The sequence below is a fragment of the Pleurodeles waltl genome, chromosome 1_1 (genome assembly GCF_031143425.1).
Source record: "Pleurodeles waltl isolate 20211129_DDA chromosome 1_1, aPleWal1.hap1.20221129, whole genome shotgun sequence".
In the NCBI taxonomy this organism is placed as follows: Eukaryota; Metazoa; Chordata; class Amphibia; order Caudata; family Salamandridae; genus Pleurodeles; species Pleurodeles waltl.
In genome coordinates, this window is record NC_090436.1 from 132,029,651 (window position 1) to 132,054,256 (window position 24,606).

General features: G+C 42.2%; 1 protein-coding gene across 1 annotated transcript in view; it reads right to left on the reverse strand.

The window, feature by feature from the left end:
• Positions 1–24,606, reverse strand: part of LOXHD1 (lipoxygenase homology PLAT domains 1) — a 929,469-nt gene that overhangs the window by 420,942 nt on the left and 483,921 nt on the right. Inside the window, exon 18 of the mRNA XM_069218871.1 lies at positions 21,673–21,808. Within this exon, the coding sequence (XP_069074972.1) occupies positions 21,673–21,808 (136 nt within the window). The remainder of the gene's footprint in view (positions 1–21,672; positions 21,809–24,606) is intronic.

The window sequence follows — 24,606 nt, forward strand, 5'->3', positions numbered from 1 at the left end:
CGGCCTTTCTGTGTCTGCATGACCAGCCTTCTTTATTTAAATCTCCCTTAGTATTAAGGTTTTTAAAAGGCCTCACTAACAGATATCCTCCCACTCCTTTCATTATGCCTCAGTGGGATTTGAACCTAGTCTTAACGTTTCTTATGGGCTCACCGTTTGAGACAATGCATTCTTGCCCCTTAAGGTTATTGGTTTTGAAGACTGTTTTCCTTGTTGCGATTACTTCAGCTAGAAGAGTGAGTGAGCTGCAGGCTCTTTCTGTTAAGCCCCTGTATACATCCTTCTATGGGGATAAGGGGGTGTTGAGGACCAAGGGTGCTTTCTTGACAAAGGTTGTTTCACCCTTCCATATAGGTCAGTCTATTACTCTCTCCTCTTTTTATCCTCCACCTCACCCTTCGAAAGAGGAAGAAAGACTGCAAGCGCAGAGCTTCTTCGTGGACAGAACGAAGGAGTTTAGACTGGAGGATCAACTCTTCATCAGGTACGTGGGAAAGAGGAGAGGAAGGGCAGTCCACAAGAGAACACTCTCCAGGTGGGTCATTCTTTGCATTAAGCTGTGTTATTCTCTGGCAAAGAAGGAACCCCCTGATGGAATAAGAGCTCATTCCACCAGAGCTAAGTCGGCCTCTTCGGCCTTGGCTAGGGGTGTTCCTGTGGTTGACATCTGCAAGGCCGCAACTTGGTCATCCCTCCACACTTTTGCAAAACCTTATTGCTTGGATTCGGAGGTTAGGAGGGATGGCCATTTTGCACGGTCGGTGCTGCAGGATTTCTTGGTTTGACCATTCAGGCACCCTCCACCGAGTGAGGTACGGCTTTGGGACTCTATTCAATGAGTGAGGAATCCACAGGTAGTTGTATCCATCAGAAGAACGAGTTACTTACCTTCGGTAACGCCTTTTCTGGTGGATACACTAACTACCTGTGGATTCCTCACGGTCCCACCCGCCTCCCCGTTGCCTGTCTGGTCTTACCAAGTTATCCTTGGGTGAGCTCCTGTTGGTATTATATTATTTTCATATGTATATATTTATTTTGTCCGAGGGCCACCACAGGCTGAGTTATGAGCAAAAATGTTTTGTAAAAGTAATGCCCTGCAGAGCATTATGGGGCGAGTCTTTGTACCACAAATAGTATAGTATGTTGACTGCAAAGCTCAGAGCATTGGAAGAAACATGGTCATGTAACCAGACAGTCAGCCCTTAGAGAGCATAACCACACAAAAAGAAAATGGCAATAAATAATGCAGTATAACCATTTATTTAGCCCCTAGAGGACATAGTACATTACATATATGCAGGAGTAGCAAGCCAATAATAATGATATTAGAAACAAGTACCTTAAAACACAAGCAACTCCCAGCTTTAAAATAAAAGTTCCAGCCGTGAGAGAGCTTAACCTCTACAGTGCGGGTGTCGGCCACTGGCCAACGCCCACACTACCTCCCTGGTGCGGGTCACGACCAGTGGCTGACACCAGGGAGGGGGTTAAAAAGCATCACATCGGAGGATTTTTTTTAAATAAAAAAAAACCCAGGAGACACAGAAGATCTTCTGTGTCTCCCCCCAACCCCCACCACCCCTTTGTGATGTCAGAGCGACAGTTTAGCCAGTAGCAGAGATGGCATCTCGTTGGATGACTGCTGCTGAACCCTAACTCGGGTTATAGAGGACAGCTCTGACGTAGGATCAGAGACTAAGATAGCAGATACTAAGACAGCATCTGAGGGATAGGGCAATGGCGCAGACTCTGGGAGTGATTTTCAGTCGGAGGAGTCCCATTTGATAACTCCTCTTCCAGTGATTATGAGGGGAGTGATGAGGACAGTCCTGCTGTCCCTTCGCAAGCATAGTCTTTGCAGCAGGACAATAGTGGGTTAGCCCAACCCAGAGAGCAGGTGCATGCGGCAGCAAGCACAGAGAGAGTGCTCTCTTGGGAGCTCCCCAATTTAGTTCAGCCACAAATTCTACCGCCTAAATCATACTGTGGAGACATCAAAATTATCTATCACAAAACAACCTGGTTTTGTAAGGCAGTCACCTGCGTTTTTTGGTCCTGGGCTCGGCGGCCATATAGGGAAACCTACCAAACCCAGACATTTCTGGAAACTAGACATCTGGGGGAGTCCACAGAGGTGTGACCTGTGTGGATTCCCCAAAGTTTTCTTACCCAGAATACCCTGCAAAGCTGAAATGTTGAATAAAAATTACTACAGGAATATGCTGGGATCCACAAAATTCCTACCACCCAGTGTTTCCCCATCTGTCTTGATAAAAACGCTACCCCACTTGAGTGCCTGTAACTAGTGCCTGCGTCAGGAATGGATCACCCCAGGGTCAACAGTTGCCCTCATGTAAGGACAAACATTGACCGTTGTGTGATCTATTCCTAATACAGGCACTAGGCCTACCCACACAATTGAGGTACCATTTTTATCGGGGGAATGCTGGGTGGAAGGAAATTCGTGGCTCCTCTCAGATTCCAGAACTTTTTTATCACCGAAATGTGAGGAAAAAGTGTTTTTTTTTGCCTAATATTGAGGTTTGCAAAGGATTCTGGGTAACAGAACCTGGTGAGAGCCCCCCAAGTTACCCCATCCTGGGTTCCCCTAGGTGTCTAGTTTTAAACAATGCACAGGTTTGGTAGGTTTTCCTAGGTACCAGCTGAGCTAGATGCCAAAATCCACCACTAGGCCCTTTCCAAAAAACACATCAATTTTCAGTGTAAAAATTGTATGTGTCCATGTTGCGTTTTCGGGTGTTTCCTGTTGTGGGCACTAGGCCTACCAACACAAGTGAGGTATCATTTTTATTGGGAGACTTGGGGGAATGCTGGGTGAAATTTGTGGCTCCTCTCAAATTCTAGAACTTTCCATCACCAAAATGTGAGGAAAGTGTTCTTTTTGCCAAATTGTGAAGTTTTGCAAAGGATTTTGGGTAACAAACATGGTAAGAGCCCCATAAGTCACCCCATTCTGAATTCCCCTAGATATCTAGTTTTCAAAAATGTATAGGTTTGCTGGGCTTCTCTAGGTGCCGGCTAAGTTAGAGGCCAAAGATCACAGCTAGGTACTTTGCAAAAATCAGGTTACTTTTCTTTGGGAAAATGTTATGTGTCCACGTTGTGTTTTGGAGCATTTCCCGTCGCGGGCACTATGCCTACCCACACTAGTAAGATACAATTTTTATCAGGAGACTTGGGGGAATGCTGGATGGAAGGAAGTTTGTGGCTCCTGTCAGATTCCAGAACTTTGCAGCACCGAAATCTGAGGGAAAAGTGTTTTTTTGCCACATTTTGTGCTTTACAATGGATTCTGGGTAACAGAACCTGGTGGGAGCCCCACACGTCACCCCATTCTGAATTCTCCTAGGTGTCTAGTTTTCAAAAATCCACAGGTTTAGTAGGTTTCTCTAGGTACCGGCTGAGCTAGAGGCCAAAATCCACAGCTAGGCACTTTGTAAAAAACATGTCCGTTTTCATTGGAAAAATGTGATGTGTCCACATTGTGTTTTGGGGCATTTCCTGTTGTGGGCACTAGGCTTACCCACACAAGTGAGGAACCATTTTTATCAGGAGACTTTGGGGAGTGCTAGCTGGAAGGAAGTTTGTGGCTCCTCTCAGATCCCAAAACTCTGCAACACCGAAATGTGTGGGAAAAGTGTTTTATTTGCCAAAATTTGAGGTTTGCAAAGGATTCTGGGTAACAGAACCTGGTGAGAGCCCCACAAGTCACCCCATCCTGGATTCCTCTACGTGTCTAGTTTTAAAAAATGCACAGGTTTGGTAGGTTTCCCTAGGTGCCAGCTGAGCTAGAGGCCAAAGACCACAGATAGGCACTTTCCCAAAAAACACATCAGATTTCAATGTGAAAATGTGATGTGTCCATGTTGCGTTTCCTGTCGCGGGCAGTAGGACTACCCACACAACTGAGATACCATTTTTATCGGGAGATTTGGGGGAACACAGAATAGCACAACAACTGTTATTGCCCCTGTCTTTCTCTACATTTTTTCCTTCCAAATGTAAGACAGTGCGTAAAAAACTCTTCGATTTGAGAAATGCCCTGTAGTTCACATGCTAGTATGGGGACCCAGGAATTCAGAGATGTGCAAGTAACCACTGCTCCTCAACACCTACCCATTTTGGAAATACAAAGGTTTGCTTGATGCCTATTTTTCAGTCTTTATATTTCACCAAATGAATTGCTGTATACCCGGTATACAATGAAAACCCATATCAAAGTGCAGCTCATTTATTGGCTCTGGATACCTAAGGCTCTTGATGAACCTACAAGCCCTATATATCCCCCCAACCAGAAGAGTCCAGCAGAGGTAACGGTATACTGCTTTTGAAAATGTGACATTGCAGGAAAAAGTTATAGTGTAAAACGTGGTTAAAAAAATGGCTGTTTTTTTCAGCTCAATTTCAATATATTTTTATTTTAGCTATTACTTTCTGTAGGAAAACCTTGAAGGATCTACACAAGTGACCCCTTGCTGAATTCAGAATCTTGTCTACCTTTCAGAAATGTTTAGCTGTCCGGGATCCAGCATTGGTTATACACCCATTTCTGTCACTAACTGGAAGGAGGATAAAAGCACACAAAAATTGAAAAAATGGGGTATGTCCCAGTAAAATGCAAAAATTTTGTTGAAAAATGTAGTTTTCTGATTCAAGTCTGCCTGTTCCTGAAAGCTAGGAAGGTGGTGGTTTTAGCACCACAAACCCTTTGTTGATGCTATTTTCATGGAAAAAAACACATGCCTTCTTCTGCAGACCTTTTTTCCCATTTTTCAGAAAAAAATGTCATTTTTGCTGTATTTTGGCTAATTTCTTGGTGTCCTCCAGGGGACCCACAAACTCTGGGTACCTTTAGAATCCCTAGGATGTTGGAAAAAAAGGACCCAAATTTGATGTGGATAGCTTATGTGGACAAAAAGTTATGAAGGTCTAAGCGCAAACTACCACAAATAGCCAAAAATGGGCTCAGCACTGGGGGTGGGGCGGGGAGGTGGGGAGGCCCAGCAGCTAAGGGGTTAAACAGATACTGAATGGTGGAAAGTGTTATTATTTGGGGGTGCCCACAAATCTAGTGTGGGGACCCAAAGATGATGCAGACAGACGTTGTTGTGAGCGTTTTGGTGGTGGCCCCATTCTTCTAGGACCACCATAGGCTGAGTTACGAGCAAAAATGTTTAGTGAAAGTAATGCCCTGCAAAGCATTACGGGTCAAGTTTTCCCGAGTGCATTGAATATTGTAGTATCAGCTCTACTGCTATGCCAGGAGAGCCACTTTCACTTTGAGGATTTCTGTTTTATGTAAAGCATTCACCATTTCAAGTGTTTTAAGGGGAGAGCCACAAGAAATAACTCTGATTAGGTAACCGTGAATAATGTACTAGCACTCCAATTCCACTGAGCCAGTTCACGCTGTTGTGCCTGTTTGCGCTGTGAGCGCTATGCCCACCATGCAGCACAAAGGGGAGAGACAAAATAAATAATTAGCTCATGGTGAAGTATATCAGCAATCATGCAATAATCCATGTAACAGGAGCAGTCTGCAAGGCATGACAAAATACAGCCTCAAGGCAGGACAAACGTAAAGCATTTACTGACCACATCAAGTGATTTTTGAAAGGCAAGCCCACGAATGAGTGAAAGTGATGGGTGTGGCATGGGCATGGTTAAAAGCCCACAATACTTACAACAGGTCAAAGCGCTTGCACGCTCAACTTAAAAAACGTCAGTGATAATGTTTCCGCTGGTGCGGGGCAAGTTTATTTAAGATAAGTCACAATGTAAGCTTGATGAGCACAGTAAACAACTCACACAAATAATGTTGCCATCCGCCTGGTGTTTGACCACAATCAAGTTTGTTAATTGCTGAATCCAACATCCTCTGTGATTGCGGTGCCTTTTCCTGATTTTGAGCTGTTTTGAATGCTTTCTGTCCCTGCACACCTCTGACCGATAGTACGTGCCAATGAGCAATGCTTTGTAAAAGAATAGAAGGAAACTCTAGGCATCAACTGAGTCAGGTCACAGGTGATTAATACTGTCTTTAAGACTCGCAGACTTCCGAAGGTCAGAGAAATCTGCACAGCAGGACCCGCTATTAGGGCTTACTAAGCTAAGGAAGCTGCCCAGTGCAACAAAGATAAACCCTCTCCACACATTGCCCTCTTAACTCAAAGGATTTCCGAAGGAAACGTCTGATGACAGAACAGAAGCAAGCATTTGCAATGCAATGGGTCTCACATTTGCTCAAGTTAGAATTATTAGTGTTGGAAACTCCTAACCGGACTTTTCTTGCCACATAAACTGAAAATGAAAAGTAAAACAGTTTCACATAAGCGAGTCGACGGCCGCCATGAGTCTGAAGGAGACACACAAAAGGAAAGAAACGTTCGCTCCCAGTGAAACGTATCGGCAAAAGTGTAATTATCCATGTAACCGGCAAAAGTACAATTATCCATGTAACCAGCAAAAGTGTAACAGGGTAAATGTCATGCAAATTTCTCTACTACTGTCCAGCGAGACCGCACTGTGTAGGCAATAAAAAGTAGTCCAGAAACCATGGTGAAAACATGGAGAGTTGTATGTTTTCAGTAGTGTACCAGTGCTCTTGAGAAGGGCTAAACACCGGAAAAGGCAAGTGAATTTTAAAAGGAAGCCCACAAACCAGTCAAACTGAAGGGCATGACATGGGCGTGGTTAAAAGCCCACAGAGAGATTACAACAGGGGCCAGAGTGCTTGCGCTCTTAACCCTAAACAAGGAGAGAGAGAGCAGTATTTATTGAGCCAATATATGGTGCAGCTTCTTTTTTAGTGAAAGCATAGAAAGGCATACATATTCAGTGTAATGTTATATGATTCTTCAAACCAATACAATGTAACCATGGAGGTGTGAGTAAACGCTTAGTTCAATTAATATTACTACAACACAAACTGCAATATGATATTGGGGGGGGGAGGGTCTTGGTGTATGTTCAAATTACTAACAAAGTGAATATCTTGGAAGAATGAAACTTTGATTAGACCGGCAAAGATTCACACTTATACCCTTTTGGTTATATGCAGATGTTTGCAGCAGGCATGTAGTAACCACCAGAACTGTTTAAGAACCCCTGACATGTATCTAGAATGTGAATGCATGATCTGCATGTTACATAGAGTACTGATCTGCAGCAACAGTAACCCTCTAATTTTTATAGTGATTATTCAGACATGTGGCCATTTTTTATTCAGCTCTGTGTAGTAGGTGCCTTAACCACCTGAGCCAGATTGCCAATGTTATATGCTGAACTAGTCAGTCTGTAGGTCACAGATTTGAATCTTGTAATGAGTAACTCTGGACTTTACTTTAAGGAAAAGCACCAACTATATAGCCAGATGTTAGTGTTAATAACCGTATGAAATCATAGAGGTTTGCAATTTTTGCAGAAAGAATCTGGTCTAAGTCAAAAGAGAATACAAATTCTGGAAAAGTTATGAAAGGAACATTCAAAGATGTGTTTTCCTGAAGAAATGCTACACCATATCATAAGCAACCACTAAAGTTTTTATTTTATAAGATTTGTCAGTGCACTGCTTAGTAGAGTTAGATAGGGCAACGTGAACACCTCTTTCTTACCTCTTCCCTGTGGTGTCTTGAGTGAAGAAGATATAAAATTCGGGTGAGAGATTGGAGAAGCAACAGCTTCCAAAGATGGCAGCATCTCGAGTGTGAATGTGCCAAGTGAAGGAAACAAAATGCTCCTGCAGCAGTGGCAGGTAGTTGCTTGGGTGGTAACTCGCCCTTTTAAATTAAATTAAATCTCTTGAAGAGCATACTGTATGGAAACCATCTTTGGGAGCTTTCTCACTCTCTACAGGGAAGACACACGCAATGTAGGGAACCTATGAAACCTTGGCTCCCTCTTCAGTTTCTTTATTAGTTTTGGATTATGATTAATGTCAAGAAGCCCTCTTGAACACAATGCTCTCTGTAACTTTGTCATAAATAAAATTGCACTGCTTCACAGAAAGTGGGAATGCATGGGCTGTGCTCTGATTGTAACCAAGAATCAGGTGAAGCTAAAATACCATTTGTTGGGCAGCATATGAAATACCAATGCAGCCCTATATTCATACTACCACAATCCACTCAAACTGGGACCTCTGCTCTCAGCTTGTTGATGCATCCCAGTGTTGGTTTGATGCACAAGGCTAATGGAACATAGAGAGACCATCAAATTAATCCTCCTCTCCTGGAATTCCAACACAGAGGACTTGTTTCACAAAGGTAATGTATACCTTTGAGTAATTTACACTTTTGAGTACGTTGTTTACTTTTGGCTATTCAGAAAATTCAAGTAGAAGTTACTACTAAAAAAAACTAATGTAAAGCCACTTGAGTGATTGCTTTGATCAAGCATATCCTTGAAAACAAGGAACATGGAAAATGTTACTTATCCAGTAAATATCTGTTGTGGCATATAGTGCTGTAGATTCACATACTTAGCATATATTAGCACTGTAGCAGGAGGTCCCACAGATATGGCTGATCAACGCATTAATAAATATGTAAAAAACATTAATGCAATTATGCCATTTTTATGATGCAAAGGAATAAAACGGGCTATAAAACAGTATGTTTTGTCAACATCTTGCTATTTGTTCATGGTGTTTTCTACTTCTAAATGCTGGTGCATTACGACTGAAGTACAGGGTTTGCAGTCCATTTCCCTTGTACCATGGCGTTCTTTAAACGTGGCTGTTTTTAAAAGATACAGTAGATACAATAAGCTGCAAAGGAGAGTGAGTTGGGTTTTGTGTTGACCTAGGTGGGCAGAAAATCCATCATTCCAATGAGGCACTGTGATCAGACATTACACTATTAGTGGGTTTCATATGGCAGTGCACTACTAACTAATAACCAACTATCAACACCTCTTTCACTTCCACCAATAATTATATGCATATGATAGATCTGTGCTGGAGCTGTTGAGCCCCTTTGTTCAAATCTACCAATGCAGCCCTATATTCATACTACCACAACCCACTCAAACTGGGACCTCTGCCCTCAGCTTGTTGATGCGCCCCAGTGTTGGTTTGATGCACAAGGCTAATAGAACATAGAGAGACTATCAAATTAATCCTCCTCACCTGGAATTCCAACACAGTGGACTTGTTTCACAAAGGTAATGCAGACCTTTGAGTAATTTACACTTTTGAGTAAGCTGTTTACTTTTGGCTATTCATGAAATCCAAGTATAAGTTACTACTAAAAAATAACTAATGTGAAGCCACTTGAGTGATTGCTTTGACGAAGCTTATCCTTGAAAACAAGGAACATGGAAAACGTTACTTATCCAGTAAACATCTGTTGTGGCCTATAGTGCTGTAGATTCACATACTGAGTATAACCCCCCCATCTAGTGTTGGGCTTGGAAGTGTACAGGTTGTTTTTCTTCAAAGAAAGCTTTTTGAGTAATGAAGTAGAGTGACTCCGCCTCTTGCTGGTAATGTGCACGGCATGGACTCCATTGCTAGACTGTTTTCCTGCAAGGCAGGTGAAGTTGCATTGTAAAGCGTAGTGTAGTATAATAAGATGTCCTTGCTAAATTAATGTAAAGTGACTTAAGTAAATAGCTATACCACACATAGGTGACTGGGGAGGAGTGTGGGTTCACGTGAATCTACAGCACTACATGCCACAAACAGATGCTTACTGGGTAAGTAACGTTTTCTGTTCCAGTGATATGTGGCTTAGCATAGACTAAAAAGCAGCGCTCCTCAATAAGTGGTGGCTAACCTGTGGGCTTACAGTTGTTTGAAATAGTGTACATAGAACTTCATTCCCATCATTGGCTTGTTGAAGGGCCAGCACAAAAAAACACAGTAATATTTAGTAACTGTATTTGGTATAGACCATGTATAGGCCTTACATAGGTCAACTATAGGAATATTTCCTAGGAAGGGCATTAAGGCTCCTTTTGTATGAGTGGAGTGAGCTCTAGGAGGTATAGGTGAAGTTCTTTTAGCTTTAGCTTAGCACGTTTGGACACATTTGACAATCCAATGTGCAATACCTGATTTAGAAATGGCTTTTCCTTTGTGTGGTTTTGAAAAAGCAACAAAGACTTGTTGTGTTTTTCTAAATGACTTGCTTTCTATCAATATAAGTCATAAGGGCTTGTTTTACATCTAGTGTGTGTAGAGACATTTCCACAACTGATTTTGGTTGGGGACAAAATACTGGCAATTAGATACTGTTCAAGGTGGAATTGAGGCACCACATTTGGAAGAAATTTAGGATTGGTATGGAGTCCCACCCTATATGTATCTATTTGGAATAAGGGTTTTTGTAAAGTTAATGCCTGAAGCTCACTGACAAGTCTGAATGAAGTGAAGGCAAATCTTTTCCACTTTGCAGTATAACAAGCAGGAGTAGCTGGTCTGCGTGCTTCTTTAAGGATGTCCATATAGGGTTGTGTTAGGTTAAAATAACCACAATCTAGGACTTCAGAAGCCAGATAGCTAGGTTGAGGAATCCGGGGTCTGGGTGTCCGACTTCTCCATGGTTCTACGTGAGAAGTTCCTGCTTGCTCAGCAGTACCTTGTGGGAGACTACAGAGAGTTCTAGGAGTGAGGTGAACCATGGTTGCTGTGCCTATGTGTGAACTACTAGGATGAGGATGAGAGATGTTGGCCGAAGTTTGCAAACCACAAAAGGAAACCGTGAGAGAGGTGGAAGAGAGTAAGCAAATATCCCTTACCAATTCATCCATAGGACGTTGCCCTTGGACTGTGGGTGTGTGAACCTGGAGGCAAAGTTTGGCCATTGTGCATTTTCTGCTGTGGCGAAAAGGTCTATTTCTGGGTGACCCCAACACTGGAAGTATGGGAGGAGAACTTTCAGATGGTGCTCCCATTTGTGGACTGTTGGCACCCCCTGCTGAGGAGATCTGCAAAGTTGTTGTTCGCTCCCAGCAGGTACCCCACTAACAGATGAAGGTTGAATCAGAGAGTCAATTTCCAAATGGTCTTGGCTAGGTGAGAGCTGAGGGGACCTGTTGCCCTCCTGGTTTTGGAGATAGTACATGCCAGTCATGTTGTCTATTTTGATCATCACTACCTTGCCAATCAGGTGAGGAATTAAGGTTTTGAGCGCTAGATGAACAGCTAGCAACTCCAGTTGATTGATATGGAGATGTTTCCAGCGTCCCTGGACAGTGAGATCTTGTGAATGCGCTCCCAAGCCTTTGAGGGAGACGTGGATTGTTATGGTTTTCTGCAGAACTGGGTCTAGGAAACGTCGTCCTTTTAGGAGATTGTTGGTGTTCCATCATTGCGTAGAGTGGCAAGCTTAGTAGCCACCCAACACTAGATCCTCCAACTGATCCTCTGCTTGAGACCATTGGTGTACTAAGCACTGTTGTAATGGATGCACGTTGAATCTGGCATGAGGTATTGTGGCTATACATGAAGCCATCATACAGAGGAGAAGCATGACTGTCCTCACTGTTACTTAGGAGGCAGGAACAGATGAATAAGAGGCTGGAAGGATTGTGTCTGAACGGCACTATCCCTCTTTGTGAATCGAGGAAGTCTCCTAGGTAGGGTTATATTTGAAGAGGCTGGAGATGGGATTTGACTGCATTAATGGTAAATCCAAATTGATGAAGTAAGTTTATGGTGACCTGAGTGAGCTGAAAGCAGCGCTTTTGATGAGTCAATAGTCTAAATATAGAAATACATGTATGTTTTGCCTGCTCAGGTGGACTGCTACTACTGTGACACATTTGGCAAAAACCTTGGGAGAAGTTATGACCCTGAATGCCAGCACATTGAATTGAAAATGGTGATTGTTTATTACATACCTGAGGTATCAGCGTTGTGTGGGGTGAATAGGAATGTGGAAATAGGCATCCTTCAGGATGAGTGCTGCCATGAAGTCACCTTGTTGTAAATAATGGGATGACATCTTGAAGAATGACCTTGTGAAAGTGCTCCGAAAGGGTATTTTGGTTTAGGGGTCTGAGGTCCAACATTGAGCTCAAGGACCCATCTTTTTTGGGAATAAGAAAGTACAGTGAATAGACCACTGTGCCTTGCTGGTGTGTTGGCACTGGTTCTACGGGCCCTTTTTTTAGGAGTGGCTGAATTTCCTCCTTCAGTAACTGTTGATGTTCTAGTGAACGTTTGTGTTTGCGAGGTGGAATGTTTGGAGGTGTGGAAGTAAGCTCCAGACAATAACCATGTTAGATAATATCCAACACCCATTGCTTGGCGGTGATATTCCGCCAGGAGGGAAAGAACCCTTGTAGTCGGTCTCTGAGAGCTGTGGTGTGGTCAAGGGGGAATAATTGGTAGTGGTTTAGTGGTGGTGGCAGAGTGTTTGGTGAAACACCTTGCCTCTTCCCTTACAATAAGTACTTCTATAGGAGCCTTTGTATAATACCCTGCCTGAGGTGGTCTGTGTCTGGGGACTTTGGTAGGAGGTTTCCAGGGAGGTACTTTTGCATCCGCCATGGAGGAATGATGAAAGGAGCTACGTTGCAACTGAGTATCAAGAGTGCAGAACTCCTAAAGCCAAACACCCAGGACATATTGTTTGGGGTTAAGGACAGCAAGTTTTCATATTTACTTTGTCCTTTGGACAAGTAGGCCCAACCCCATGCAGCACAAACCTTTTATCTGCTAGTTTACCATGCCACATTATGAATCAGAGAAGGACATTCTCTATGTAACATTTGTGTAACATTTGTGTCCATATGTTGATGCTATTCAAACTTGTAGTCATGGTTCATTAATGCAAAGTCATTATTATTGTGGTGTGTGCATGCTAAGAAAATGGTGTAAACTAGGAGAGCACTACTGATAGTAGTTCCAGTATAAAAATGTTTACAAACGATTGCGAAATTGAACAATATGAGGCTAGCTATAATGCTCCCAGAATGCTTTCTAATGAGATGCAAATATTTGCAGAAGCTTGAAAGCAATATTGAGGACTCTTTGATTTCAAAATCAAAACGTTCATTAAAAAATGCAATAAGAGAAAAAAAGGTTTTGATAAGCTGCTGGGAAATTTTAGGTACCATTTCTTTGAAGCATTATTTAGCAAACTGTGTTGATGCATGCTAGTATTTCTTAAAACAATGTATCCATAATGTAAAAATCAGTGTAACCAGTTTCAGCAAGATTATGGGAAACATGAAAATAAACAAGCATTGTCAAAGTCAGTAGGTGGGACATTGGTCGTCAGCCTTTTTGTTTTGTTAATACATGTCTTATTTTGGCATGTTTTTTGTAAAACTTTATTGCTGTGTGAGCTGCCAGGCCCTCACTATTATAACAAACATTGGCAGAAGCAAAAACATTTTTTGGTCTTCAACTGTGCCACATTAGTTCCTGGCACTAAACAATACTACTTTGTGTGCTAATATGCTCCTTGTACAAAAGCTATCATAGTGAAGCCAGCCAATATACAGAGAGAAAGAGACAAATGTATAATCCAAATAAAAGGTCTTGGTTTAATTACACCAGGCCTAATTAGCAGCCCAATTGTTAAAGGAAGTCACAAAAGTGCAGCCATGGTATATCTCCTTGTGTGCAGATTTCCGACTCATTAATTACCAAGAATTTACAGAAGTCAGCCAGGAAATGGTATTCCTAGAAAATATTTGTGAACTACATTTTAGCTCAAGTAAATAAGTATCTCTAGATTTGTTGGTATGAAAATCTGATGAGCATTTACAAGTTCACTTTCCCTCCAATTATTTTTTTCCCAACTGTCAGGAATAATTGTCCAAGCTTTTTCAGTATAGAAAACAAATAGAGAAGAGCTGGTAAAAACACCTAAAACACGCAAGTTTGTAGGTTTGCATAGACTCAAAAGGGCATTCCAAACCTGGAACTATTGCTTACAGCTCCCTACAGCTTCAGTATGTACATCTGTGGAAAGGTGCCAAAATAAGGGATTTGCTAGTATTGAAACCCTACTAAGCTATGAGCCCTGGCAGAATCAGAGAGGCTGTTATCAGAGCCCCTATATAAAGAGATTGCTGCTATGATTTGTCGCTGCACTACATGGCACCAAAGAGACAAGTGGCTTTTGTTACAGGACAAGTAAATTTATGAAGCAACCTGTCCCACTGACAAGTAGATATTTTACAAAATTTCACACACATTTGCAATGCCACCGTGGTCTTTTGCTTTCTCATTATTCTTTTTAATATTTTCCAGCAGGGTGTCGACCTGGAGAGGCCAAAAGGGCGTTTCGTGTCAAAGGGAAAAGCCAGGAGGTTGTGTTGAACCTCAGGTTTAAAACCAGACAGTCTTATCCTTGCATATCGTCTTAGGAGGACACTGGAATTTATGACCTTAGGTGCAGTGTTGGCAGCATCGAGAGCGCAGTGAATCGTAGTGTTGGATATGAGCTTTCACTCCGAGCAATCTGATTTGCTCATTTTCTGTGTTCTTCTGGGAGATGCTGGAGGATCTCCTCCATCTTGTCCAGTGGGTCTTGTCATAACATGATAAGAGTCCAATGTAGTTTGAAATACTCCAATGGTTGACAGATTGTGCAGCGACCCTTTTACCTGCTGCATCTAATTTCTTTCTTTCCTTATCTGATGGGGGCGTATCACCAGATGTTTGAGAGTCATCCCTCTTACTGGCTGTGGCTACAGCTAGGGAGTCAGGTGGAATTACCCTTTGATGTACGTAGGGTCAACAGGTGATGGTTTGTATTTTTCTGTTAACCGTGGGTGTGATGAATCTGGACCTAACAGGTACTTGAAAATATCTTGTGTGTGCCTAAGCATTGCTTTTAACATTGGCATTGTGCTGAATGCTAAGAAGAGGAAGAAGAGAGTGTTTCAAATAAAAAATAATCCTCTAAAGGCTGTGTGTGTAGAGGATGCTTGTGGAATGTAGCCACCCTAACTATGAGATCATGGTAGGTGGTAGTGCCATCAGGGGTGGGAAGGGTTTGGATGGATATAGATCTGGGTCCGTATTTGCTGTTAGATCTGCATCATACGAATCCCACGGATCATCCTGGGATGGGAATGGAATATTGATCATCATCTTCCCTCATCCCCTGTATATGAATGTAGGGAACCTTGAGGTGAGTCTGTTGTGGTGTGAATAGGTGAAAGTAGTGATAATGGAGTGTAGGGCACAGGTGGTGGGCTGATGTGTAGTAGACTAGCAGCCTTGCTTTTGTTTTTTTTTGTCTTTGGAGGAATGAGAACCTCTAAGGCTTTTGAAGAAGATAATGGTCTCTTTGCTGGTTGTAATCCTGAATAAGGAGGTTTCTCAATTATACGGCCAGTGTTCGAGTGTATCATTATGTGCTTTTGGCATGAGTCCAACTAGCACTGGAGTTTTTCAAGCACTGCCTCCACCGCCTCCCAAGGATGATTCGATGGTTTCAGCTCAGAGGCTGACTTTTTAGGTCTTGAGGTTGAATGGTGTTTCGACACCAAAGAGTTTGGCTCTGAGGGTCGGCTGGAGTCCAAATTAGTAGGCTTTGGGTCGGGGACATGTTCTCGGTCCTGTTTTTTCAGCACTGAACCGAGGCAAGGTGTATTTGAAACAGCTGGTCAGTGCCTCCCATGGCCCGAAGACAGTGGTGCCTCAACACCAATGTCTGGTTGGTCAGGAGTAGGTAGGCGACCCTTTGTCGATCCGTGCGGTGTTCGGGGTGGAGCCAGAGAGGGGACACTATACTCACAGGTTGCCTTGGAGGGATATCTTGTATCTCCATGTCGGAACTGGAGCTGTCTTCAGGGGAGAAGGAGCCATTATCAGCAGCAGATGGATGGGCCTGTAGTTCCTATTCGGGATCTTTTGAGCTGCGAATGTCTGGTGTTTTCTCAGCGCTGCGTCGAGACATCTCTAAGCGTCAAGCTCTTCAATCTCTAGGCATTTTCTTTGAACGAAACAATGTGCAGGCCTCACAGAATGCTTCATATGGCTCGGGGGAAAGGCACAAGTTACACATCTGATAGAGACCGATGTGTGGAAACTTGGAATGGCAATGAGGACAAAAACGGAAAGGTGTACGTTCCATCATTGAGTGGATATTTCTTGTAAGAAACCTCAAAGAGGATTCCCGCAATGAAGGGTGGCTTCAAAGTGAAGCAGATTACGACACATCTGAATCCGATGGAAGAAGAAAATAATCTAACAATGGAGGTGATGACCTTGTGCATTAACAGCAAGAGAAGGAGTTACTCTACCTTGTGACTCGAAAGTTTCTTCGAAGAAAAACAACTTGCACACTTTCAAGACCAACACTAGATTACAGGTTTATGCTAGGCATGTATATGTACAGCCTCACATGCCTCAAACATTTTAAAAACATTATGAATCAGTGAAGAGAGTAGAGTACATTAAATTAAATTGCATATGAAACCAAAGTATAAATCATGCCTTCTTGGACTATGTGTAAGATTAAGGCAGTTAGCTTGTAGAAAAGGATTGCACACATATGACCAGGATAGTTTAGGAGCATTATTTTCACTGTGAAGCACCTAATTACGTTATGCATAATTTGACATCACAGACAGAGACTTGGACAATAGCTTCCAAAATGACTACTCCATGCAACAAAGTTTGACTTAATGTGTACCTTTTTACTTTTATTTTCAGACAGATCTTAGGAGGGACAAACTCCACTGATTTTGATAGCTCAAATGCTGTTCGTTTGTACAGCAAGTTGTTACATTTTTTTTCGGTGCACATTGCCTCGGCTGTAGTACACACACCTTTCATTACTGCACACAGATACAAATAATTAGATTGAACACTGGTGCCATGGCAAAAAAGACCGATAAACAAATCTGTTTTAATTTACATTCCTCCTTTAATAAAAGTTGCACAAAAAACTCAATATTTGTATGTGTCTTCTTTGGTTAGCTGAAGGGAGCTTGGGAGCATCTCAAAAAGCGTGTCATTTACAAATAATTGTATGTAGTATATTTGGAGGCGTTTTTAGAATTTTCCATCTCTATACGGCCTGAGATATCTCCAAATTTAGCATCCTTAAATTTGTGCCAGATTAAATCTTGTAAATGTAGACCACAGCCATTAGGAACTCATTTTAGAAATATTATGGGTTGGTATGCAATAATCATTGAGAGAGAACATGTAGAATATTCCTATTGGAAAGGTATCCCTCCATTGACATTTATACAACAGCAGAGCAGGAGCAGTCTTATCTACAAGGATTTACTTTACTTTTCCTTAAGAATTGGGATTTTTGAAAAAGGGCCTCATTTCAAGTATCCCCTTGGTAATACCATACCACATACCTACTAATACCACAAGGTGCGGTATTGTCGGTGTGTGGTACTGCCCCCTAGTCCAAGCTCTACACCTCTTAGTGCATTTTACAGAGTAATAGCACATGTTTTTTCTGGTCCGAACTACGAATGTTGTGTTTCTCTGGCATGCAGTTTTCCAGGTATTAATTGGCGATAGTTTATCCTCGGACAAAGTGCAAAATTTGCACACTACTTAGAATTCAAATGCAGTTGCAAACTCCCTTTTGCTCCTGCATCAGGATGACTGTGTGCTCAGAATGAGAGCATTTGGCCCTTATTGTGAGTGGGATACGTAACTCTAGATTGAAGTCTGCCACCTGAAACTACAAGAGCTTCCAGACTCAGAATTATATGGTTGGTATATGCGGGAAATGAGAATTCGGGGCTTTGAGACAGCAGCATGTCTTTGCTGCTGGAGGGACACAGGGTGGGGGCAGGAGCACACCTTGACATGAGCAGCAGCACGGGCAGAGCAGACAATGCCACCCCCCATATAGGCTGAAACCTATCCTAACACCCCTGTTTGCCCACCACACCCTCCCACACCCCACTGGCCGTTCTTCTGATGTTTTTATCTAGGATGGGGAAAAATGCATGTTAAGGGACCCAGTGTTTCCAGGTCTGTGCAGTTATTTCCACTGGATACTGCTCCAGCTCTTGCTTTCATTCGGAATCAATTTTACTATGTTGCTTAGGTACAACATTTCTTAAACACACGATCTAATCAGGTAAAGACGCCCCCCCCCCCTTCTATCTGAATCAAAAAATGTGTAACTTTGTCAGGAGCCCCAGGGATCAGTACTCTCCCTTCATTTTAGGGTTGAGCGCACAAGCGCTCTGGCCCTGCTGTAATCTCTCTATGGGCTTTTAACCACACCCATGTCACGCCCATCAGTTTGGTTGGTTTGTGCTCTTGCCTTTTAAAGTCTGCTTGAATTAGTGAAAGGCATGCATACATCATGCCTTTTCCTGTGCTTAGCCCCCCTCAAGCACACCAGCCAACTACTGAAAACTTACGAGGCTCAGTGTTTTCAGCATAGTTTCTGCACTACTTTATCTTTTTATTTTCCAAGCAGCGCGATTGCGTTCATTTTTTTGTTTTTCAATTTTAGCGCGATTGCGCTGCGTTTTACATAGCACAATCGCGCTTGTTGTTTTCCTTTCAATTTTCTCTAATATGGTTTTGTTATGATGCGCTTAATTTATTTTATGGGCTAGCACACAATCCTTTTTTAAGTTATGCCAGATTTGATTAAGTACGCCATGCTCTCTACATCGGCTTGTCTGCACTCTAAATGGCCGACACATTTGCAACCTTCCTTAATTATATTTTTTCTCACGTTATTAGTCCTTTTCGCGGGTCTCTGTATTTAAACAGCGTTTCCACAATATGGCCCCTCTTACATATGTGCAGCATACGCTGTGGACATCATCTATATACATCTATGGCTGTTCGAGCAGTAGCAGCCTCCCCCCTCAGCGTGGTGAGACCCTTATGGGTGAGTAGTGCACTTTACAAATACTCTGATTGATTGATTGATATACCACTATTGGTAAGCAATGAGAGCGGGAGCTATCAGGCTTTGAGATGCATGAGTTCCGTGATAACCCTGCTGACTGATGGTTGTTTGGGTCGAAGGGTCAGGTTATGAGTGCGTAGACTCTTTATGGTCTTTGACCTTTGTACTTAATGTATGTTAGACGTACAAAATGTACTAGATGTTTGCAAAGTTTTCTCATTTCAGACATTGTCTTTTATGATTATATCAGTTTATATGTGTGTTGGGACTTTTTGAAACTCACCTTTCTCGGACACGCGGGTTGTGAAAGGATATGTTATTAGTCGGAAAATGTTTGTATGCTTGCGACTTTGTCATTTAACGAATATGTGGGGTGCTTGGCAGATTCCCGATGCTTCAAGTTCATGCTTGCGTTCTTTTCGATTTTGCTTAATTAACATTTCTTGTAAAAAGAGACGTAGACTCTGGGTGGTCCATGATTTCAGCGTTTAATGCTTATCAGGCATGCAGAATACGTATGGTAATTATGGAGATTGATCATATGTTCTTGATTATGTTTATGTGTCACACATCAAGCTCCCCTCTTATTAGCTGGGCTTTCAGATTACATACGTGTGTGTATATGTTTGCGGAGATTTCTGTTTACCTTACATCGTCTCTCCAAATGGGTAATGTGCAAACAGATGTCGACTTTGTCTCACATTTTTGTATTTTTTTTTCTTTTTGTGTAGAATGCGACAAATAACGCGATAAATAAACTGCAGCTCAGTATGCTGGTTCTACTTTTATTGGCAGTAGTTATTCAAACCACATTCGTAGCTGTTTGAGGTGTCTTGTTTATACTGGTTAGTAACATTGGACATTATTTATTTTACTTACTAGACCGCCTGCATTCATGTGTTTTTAGACTATATGACCTATAAGAAATGTATAGTTTTGTGTGCAATGCATAATAAGTATCATTGATTAAATTAACATTTTTTTAAGGGTTTACAATTCAGAAGCGAGTCTTGGGAATACTTTCTGGCTGGCCACTAAGCTTTTATCTTTCCTTCTGTGGCCCTCAGTGCTGCAGTGCCCTTTGAGGTGTTTGCTTTGCGCTTTAGTAATACAAATACAATATCAAGTACAAATTCTCCATTCTGGGAATACAGGTGGAATTAGAGATTCATGCCCTCGGGTCCCCTTGCCAGGGGTGGCTTCTCCATTACGCCAGAGGAGCGTTGCCCCCTGCCAGCAGCGGTAGCTGCAAACCTTTTATCAAAAAACGATAATAAACTGTGTTTATTATCGTTTTTTGATAAAAAGGGATGGGGCCACTGGGGTGACGAGCAGTGAGGGGGAGTGCATGTGTGTCTGGCTGGCCGTCTCGGCCGACCAAAGACACATGCGCAGTAGGCTCTCTCCAGCCCAGCAACACAGTTGCCGGGCTGGAGAGAGCCTGCACAGGCTCACAGTCTGCCTTGAGTGCCCTGGCTGGGTGCTCCCAGCCAATCCTGACGCTGCTTTGAGCGGCGTCAGGATTGGCCTCAGGGCAGGCTGGGAGCCTGTGCCTGCAGCCTGGAGCTACGAGGGACAGAGGAGTGGCGCGGCAGCAACAGAGGAGGTAAGTGTTTTTTTTATTATTTGTAATTTAATTTTTATGTATCCCCCTCCGTGCACCACCCTGCCCCTTCTGCTTGCCGCGAGCTGTGACTGACTCCTGCACCAAATTCTGCCAATCTTGTAATGATGTCTTTAGTGTCTTGATTTCAGAGGTCAGAATCTGAATGAACATTTTTAATTTCTGAGACTTTGTTTGGGAGTCAGGGCATTCTGAGCAATCAGAGTGTTGATTAGGTGAACATCAGAACTGGAGGACTTGTCATTTGTTGGACAGTAGCTGCATCCTTCCTCAATAAGGCAGCCTCTCTCATTCGTCCAATATGGCATCCTCACCATGGATCCACCCAAAAAATCAGAAGCAGTTGATAAGAAGTATTAATGCACCTGCTACGAGCCTGAAACATTTCAGAGGGAGCTTGAACTCTGTAGAGGCAGGACTGAGCACTTTTATCTTGCAACTAAATTGTGTGGTTTCTCTTTGCCAGCTACTTCTTTGAATAACAAGAGCCTGCTGTCGAAGTCCAAGAAACTGCATAGATATCCTGCATGATGTTCTATTTCCTCATGTTCAGTTAATTCGCTTCTGTCTCAAGACCCCTGGTACCTTGCCTAGATTATATGTACTACACCCCTCACAGTAATTCCACTGTTATGTGTAGATCTCGCCATTACCGATCCAAGATACTCAACCAGTGTCTTCTAGTTCTACTCGTTCCCTGTTCCTCAAAAATCTAAGATCAGCAATCAAGAATTAACCATTCTTCATAAACATCCTCTAAAACAAAAGGGATGTCTGACAGTCCCTGTTAGTTACAATCACAAGTGGCATCATTTTACTCCAGCACACAACAGTTTATTTGCATCATCCACCACAAGACCAGAAGCTGAGGAATGGGACTCTGATCGATGAATGCTGGGAAGCCAGACTTTTTCCTTCCAATGCACCCTAATTAATAGCACCATAATACACCTTGTTCTTAAGTATCACTCACACATTCCTTTGTGATGAGGTTTATACATAGTTGATTATGTCATTCAGCACTTCATATCAGTTCATAAGTACATACAAATGATGTAACTTGTCACCTCTCTGAAAAGGCTTTGATGTGGGATGGCTTATGTGGTCACTACGTTGAGCTCAGTAAGGAATGTTCTGTATAGCACATATGTGTCATCAGTGTTGCCTCATGACAACATCTTCAGTACAGTTCTTTGGTCGCCTCACCTGGTAGAATCTCCTTCACAAGGTCCCCTTCAGCCGGGAGCTCTCTGATAATCTCATTGTCATCCTCACTTAAGTCCAGCCAGCGGTTACAGTGAAAGGTGTATTTCTCTTTGGTCAGTGTTTTCAGCAAAGTGACCTTAAATAAACAAAAACAATACAGAACGAATTTCCACAGAATTAAAAATATTAGGGATTGGAAAGAACTTCCACAGGAATCAGTATCCTCACAATAAATATTTTGTTGATTTCAGTGCTCCATTGAAATAATCATATTTTCTACAATTATGGGGCTGTGTATTATTCATGTTAATTTGGAAGAACTAAATGTGCCTTTAGTATATGCTGTCATCCTCTGGTGACTCATGGGGTTTCCAATTATTAATACAAGTGCATTCTCATTAGGTATGGTCTTGGAGGAACTCAATGCTTCAGAGGCACAACATCTTGAAAGACAAAATGGGAACACAGTGAAGTGCCTTTGAATTAAAAGGTGGGACAAACTCTCTAACCTACATTCTACAAATAGTAACAAGCATTTGCAATGCAATAGGTCTCACATTTGCTTGAGTTGGAGCTATTGGCATTGTAAATTCATAACTGGACTTTTCTTGCCACATAAACTGGTCAATCCCACCTCATAATTTTGTCTTTTCCTGCCATAGAAGTCCAGTGGCCCTGCATAGAAGTATAGCACTTCCATCTACCTTCTTCGTCTACCAGCAGTAAAAATGAAAATGTTGCCATTTAGCATCCTAATTTAGAGCTGCCAAGCAAATTCCAAAAAAATACCACTTTCACCATGCCACCATCAGAGTTGCTGGCTGGCAATACCACCAAAAAAGATACAAGACGGAAGGGTCACTCAAAAATATCAAGAGTGTTCAAATTGTCATAATGTAATAAGGATGTTAAGTTGGCCTCAACTATGGTCATTATTGTTATAAGGAGAGATTATCAAAACATATGCAATTATCATATAAATCTTTATCAGAAATAAACTTTTGGCGTTAGAATGTAATGGGCAAAACAGGCCCTTGAGGACACCATAACAAAAATATAATGTGTAAGAAACATGGTCAAATAACCATATTGTTAGCCCCTAGAGGGCGTAACCTCATGAAAAAAACAGGAGAAAATAATACAGTGTAACCATATACTGAGCCCCTACAGGGCGTATTTGGGACTAGCAGGCCTACTACAAAGATATTACAAACAATACATTTAAAACAAAACTTCTCCCAACTGCAAACCAAAAGTTCTAGCCATAAGAAAGGTTGAAAGACACTGAATGGTGGGTGGGGTTATTATTTTGGGGTCCCCACTAACCTAGTGTGGGGATCTAGAGATGATGTAGACTAAAAGAGTTTTGAAGGTTGCCCCCTTGTCCTAGGACCACCACAGGCTGAGTTGTGAGCTAACAATTTTTGTAAAAGTAATGCCCTGCAAAGCATTATGGGGCAAATTTCCATGCCACGAATATGTTAATATGTTGATATGACTAATGTTTTGAACAACCTCTAGAGGACACCACAATGAAAATAGCATTTGTAAGAAACATGGGCATGTTACTATATAGTTAGACCCTAAAGAGCATAGCCACACAAAATGGTAATAAATAATATAAAAAGAAAATGGCAATAAATAATGCAGAGTAACCATATATTTAGCCCCGTGAGGGCATAGTGCATTACATACTTTCAGGGGTGACAGGCCTATAGCACTGATATTACAAACAAGGCCCTTAAAACACAGCTGGAAAACAAAAGTTCCAGCCATGATAATCCTTAAAAAGACACTGAATGGTTGGAGGAGGTATTATTTTGTGGCCCCTAAATCCTAGTGTGGGGAACCAGAGATGGCACAGACAGAAAGAGTGTCATGCTGAACGTTTTGGTGGCGGTCCCATTGTCCTAGGACCAACATAGGCTGAGTTATGGGCAAACATTTTTTGTAAAAGCAAAGCCCTCCAAATCATTACGGGGCACGTTTCCTGAGTGCACTGAATATTGTAGTATTGGCTCTTCCGCTGTGCCGGGAGAGCCGCTTTCGCTTTGCGGATTTCTGTTTTATGTAAAGCATTACCAATTTCAAGTGTTTTAAGGGGACAGCCACAAGAAATTACTCTGACTAGGTAACTGTGAACAACCTGACCAGCTCCTCAATACCGGCAATCGAGTTCATGCTGTTGTTCCTGTGAGCGCCATGGATGCCATGCAGCATGAAGGGGAGAGAAAAAAAAATTGTGCCCTCGCGCTGAAGTATATTGGCCATCGTGCAATAATCCATGTAACAGGGGCAGTCTGCAAGGCATGACAAAAACAGCCTCAAGGCGGGACAAACATAAAGTAATTACCAATGACAAAGTGATTTTTGAAAGTCAAGTCCACAAATGAGTGAAAGCACTGGGCGAGACATGGGCGTGGTTAAAAGCTCACAATACTTACAACAGGTCAAAGCGCTTGCACGCCCGACCTAAAAAAAAGGGGGAATAAAGAATGTTGACAATTATCTTGTTACAGGAGCCATGAGTAAGATCACTTTGGTAAAAGGTGCACTGCTAGGATGTCATAAGAGAGACAGGAGTAAAAAAAAAAGTCACTCTGAAGTGCTGAAAGGCAGCAGCTCTTGGCAGGTAGTCATTGTTGTACCATTAATTCTGTTTCCGATTTCAAGCGTGTAGGACAAGTGAAGGACATGTTGATGCACCTCTAGGAACAGCTAGAAAAGTGTGAAGCAAAGAGATAGGGATATGAAGAAAAATGCAGACATAACATTTTGGCCAGATAACCAGGCAAAGGATAATCAAGATATACACAATCTATATGGGTCGATATGGGTAGTTCATGATAAAACCATTTCTGAGATCTAAAGTATCAATTCTGTACTTAGCATCTTCACTTGAGGGAAAGACTATATCCTCCCAAGACTATATAA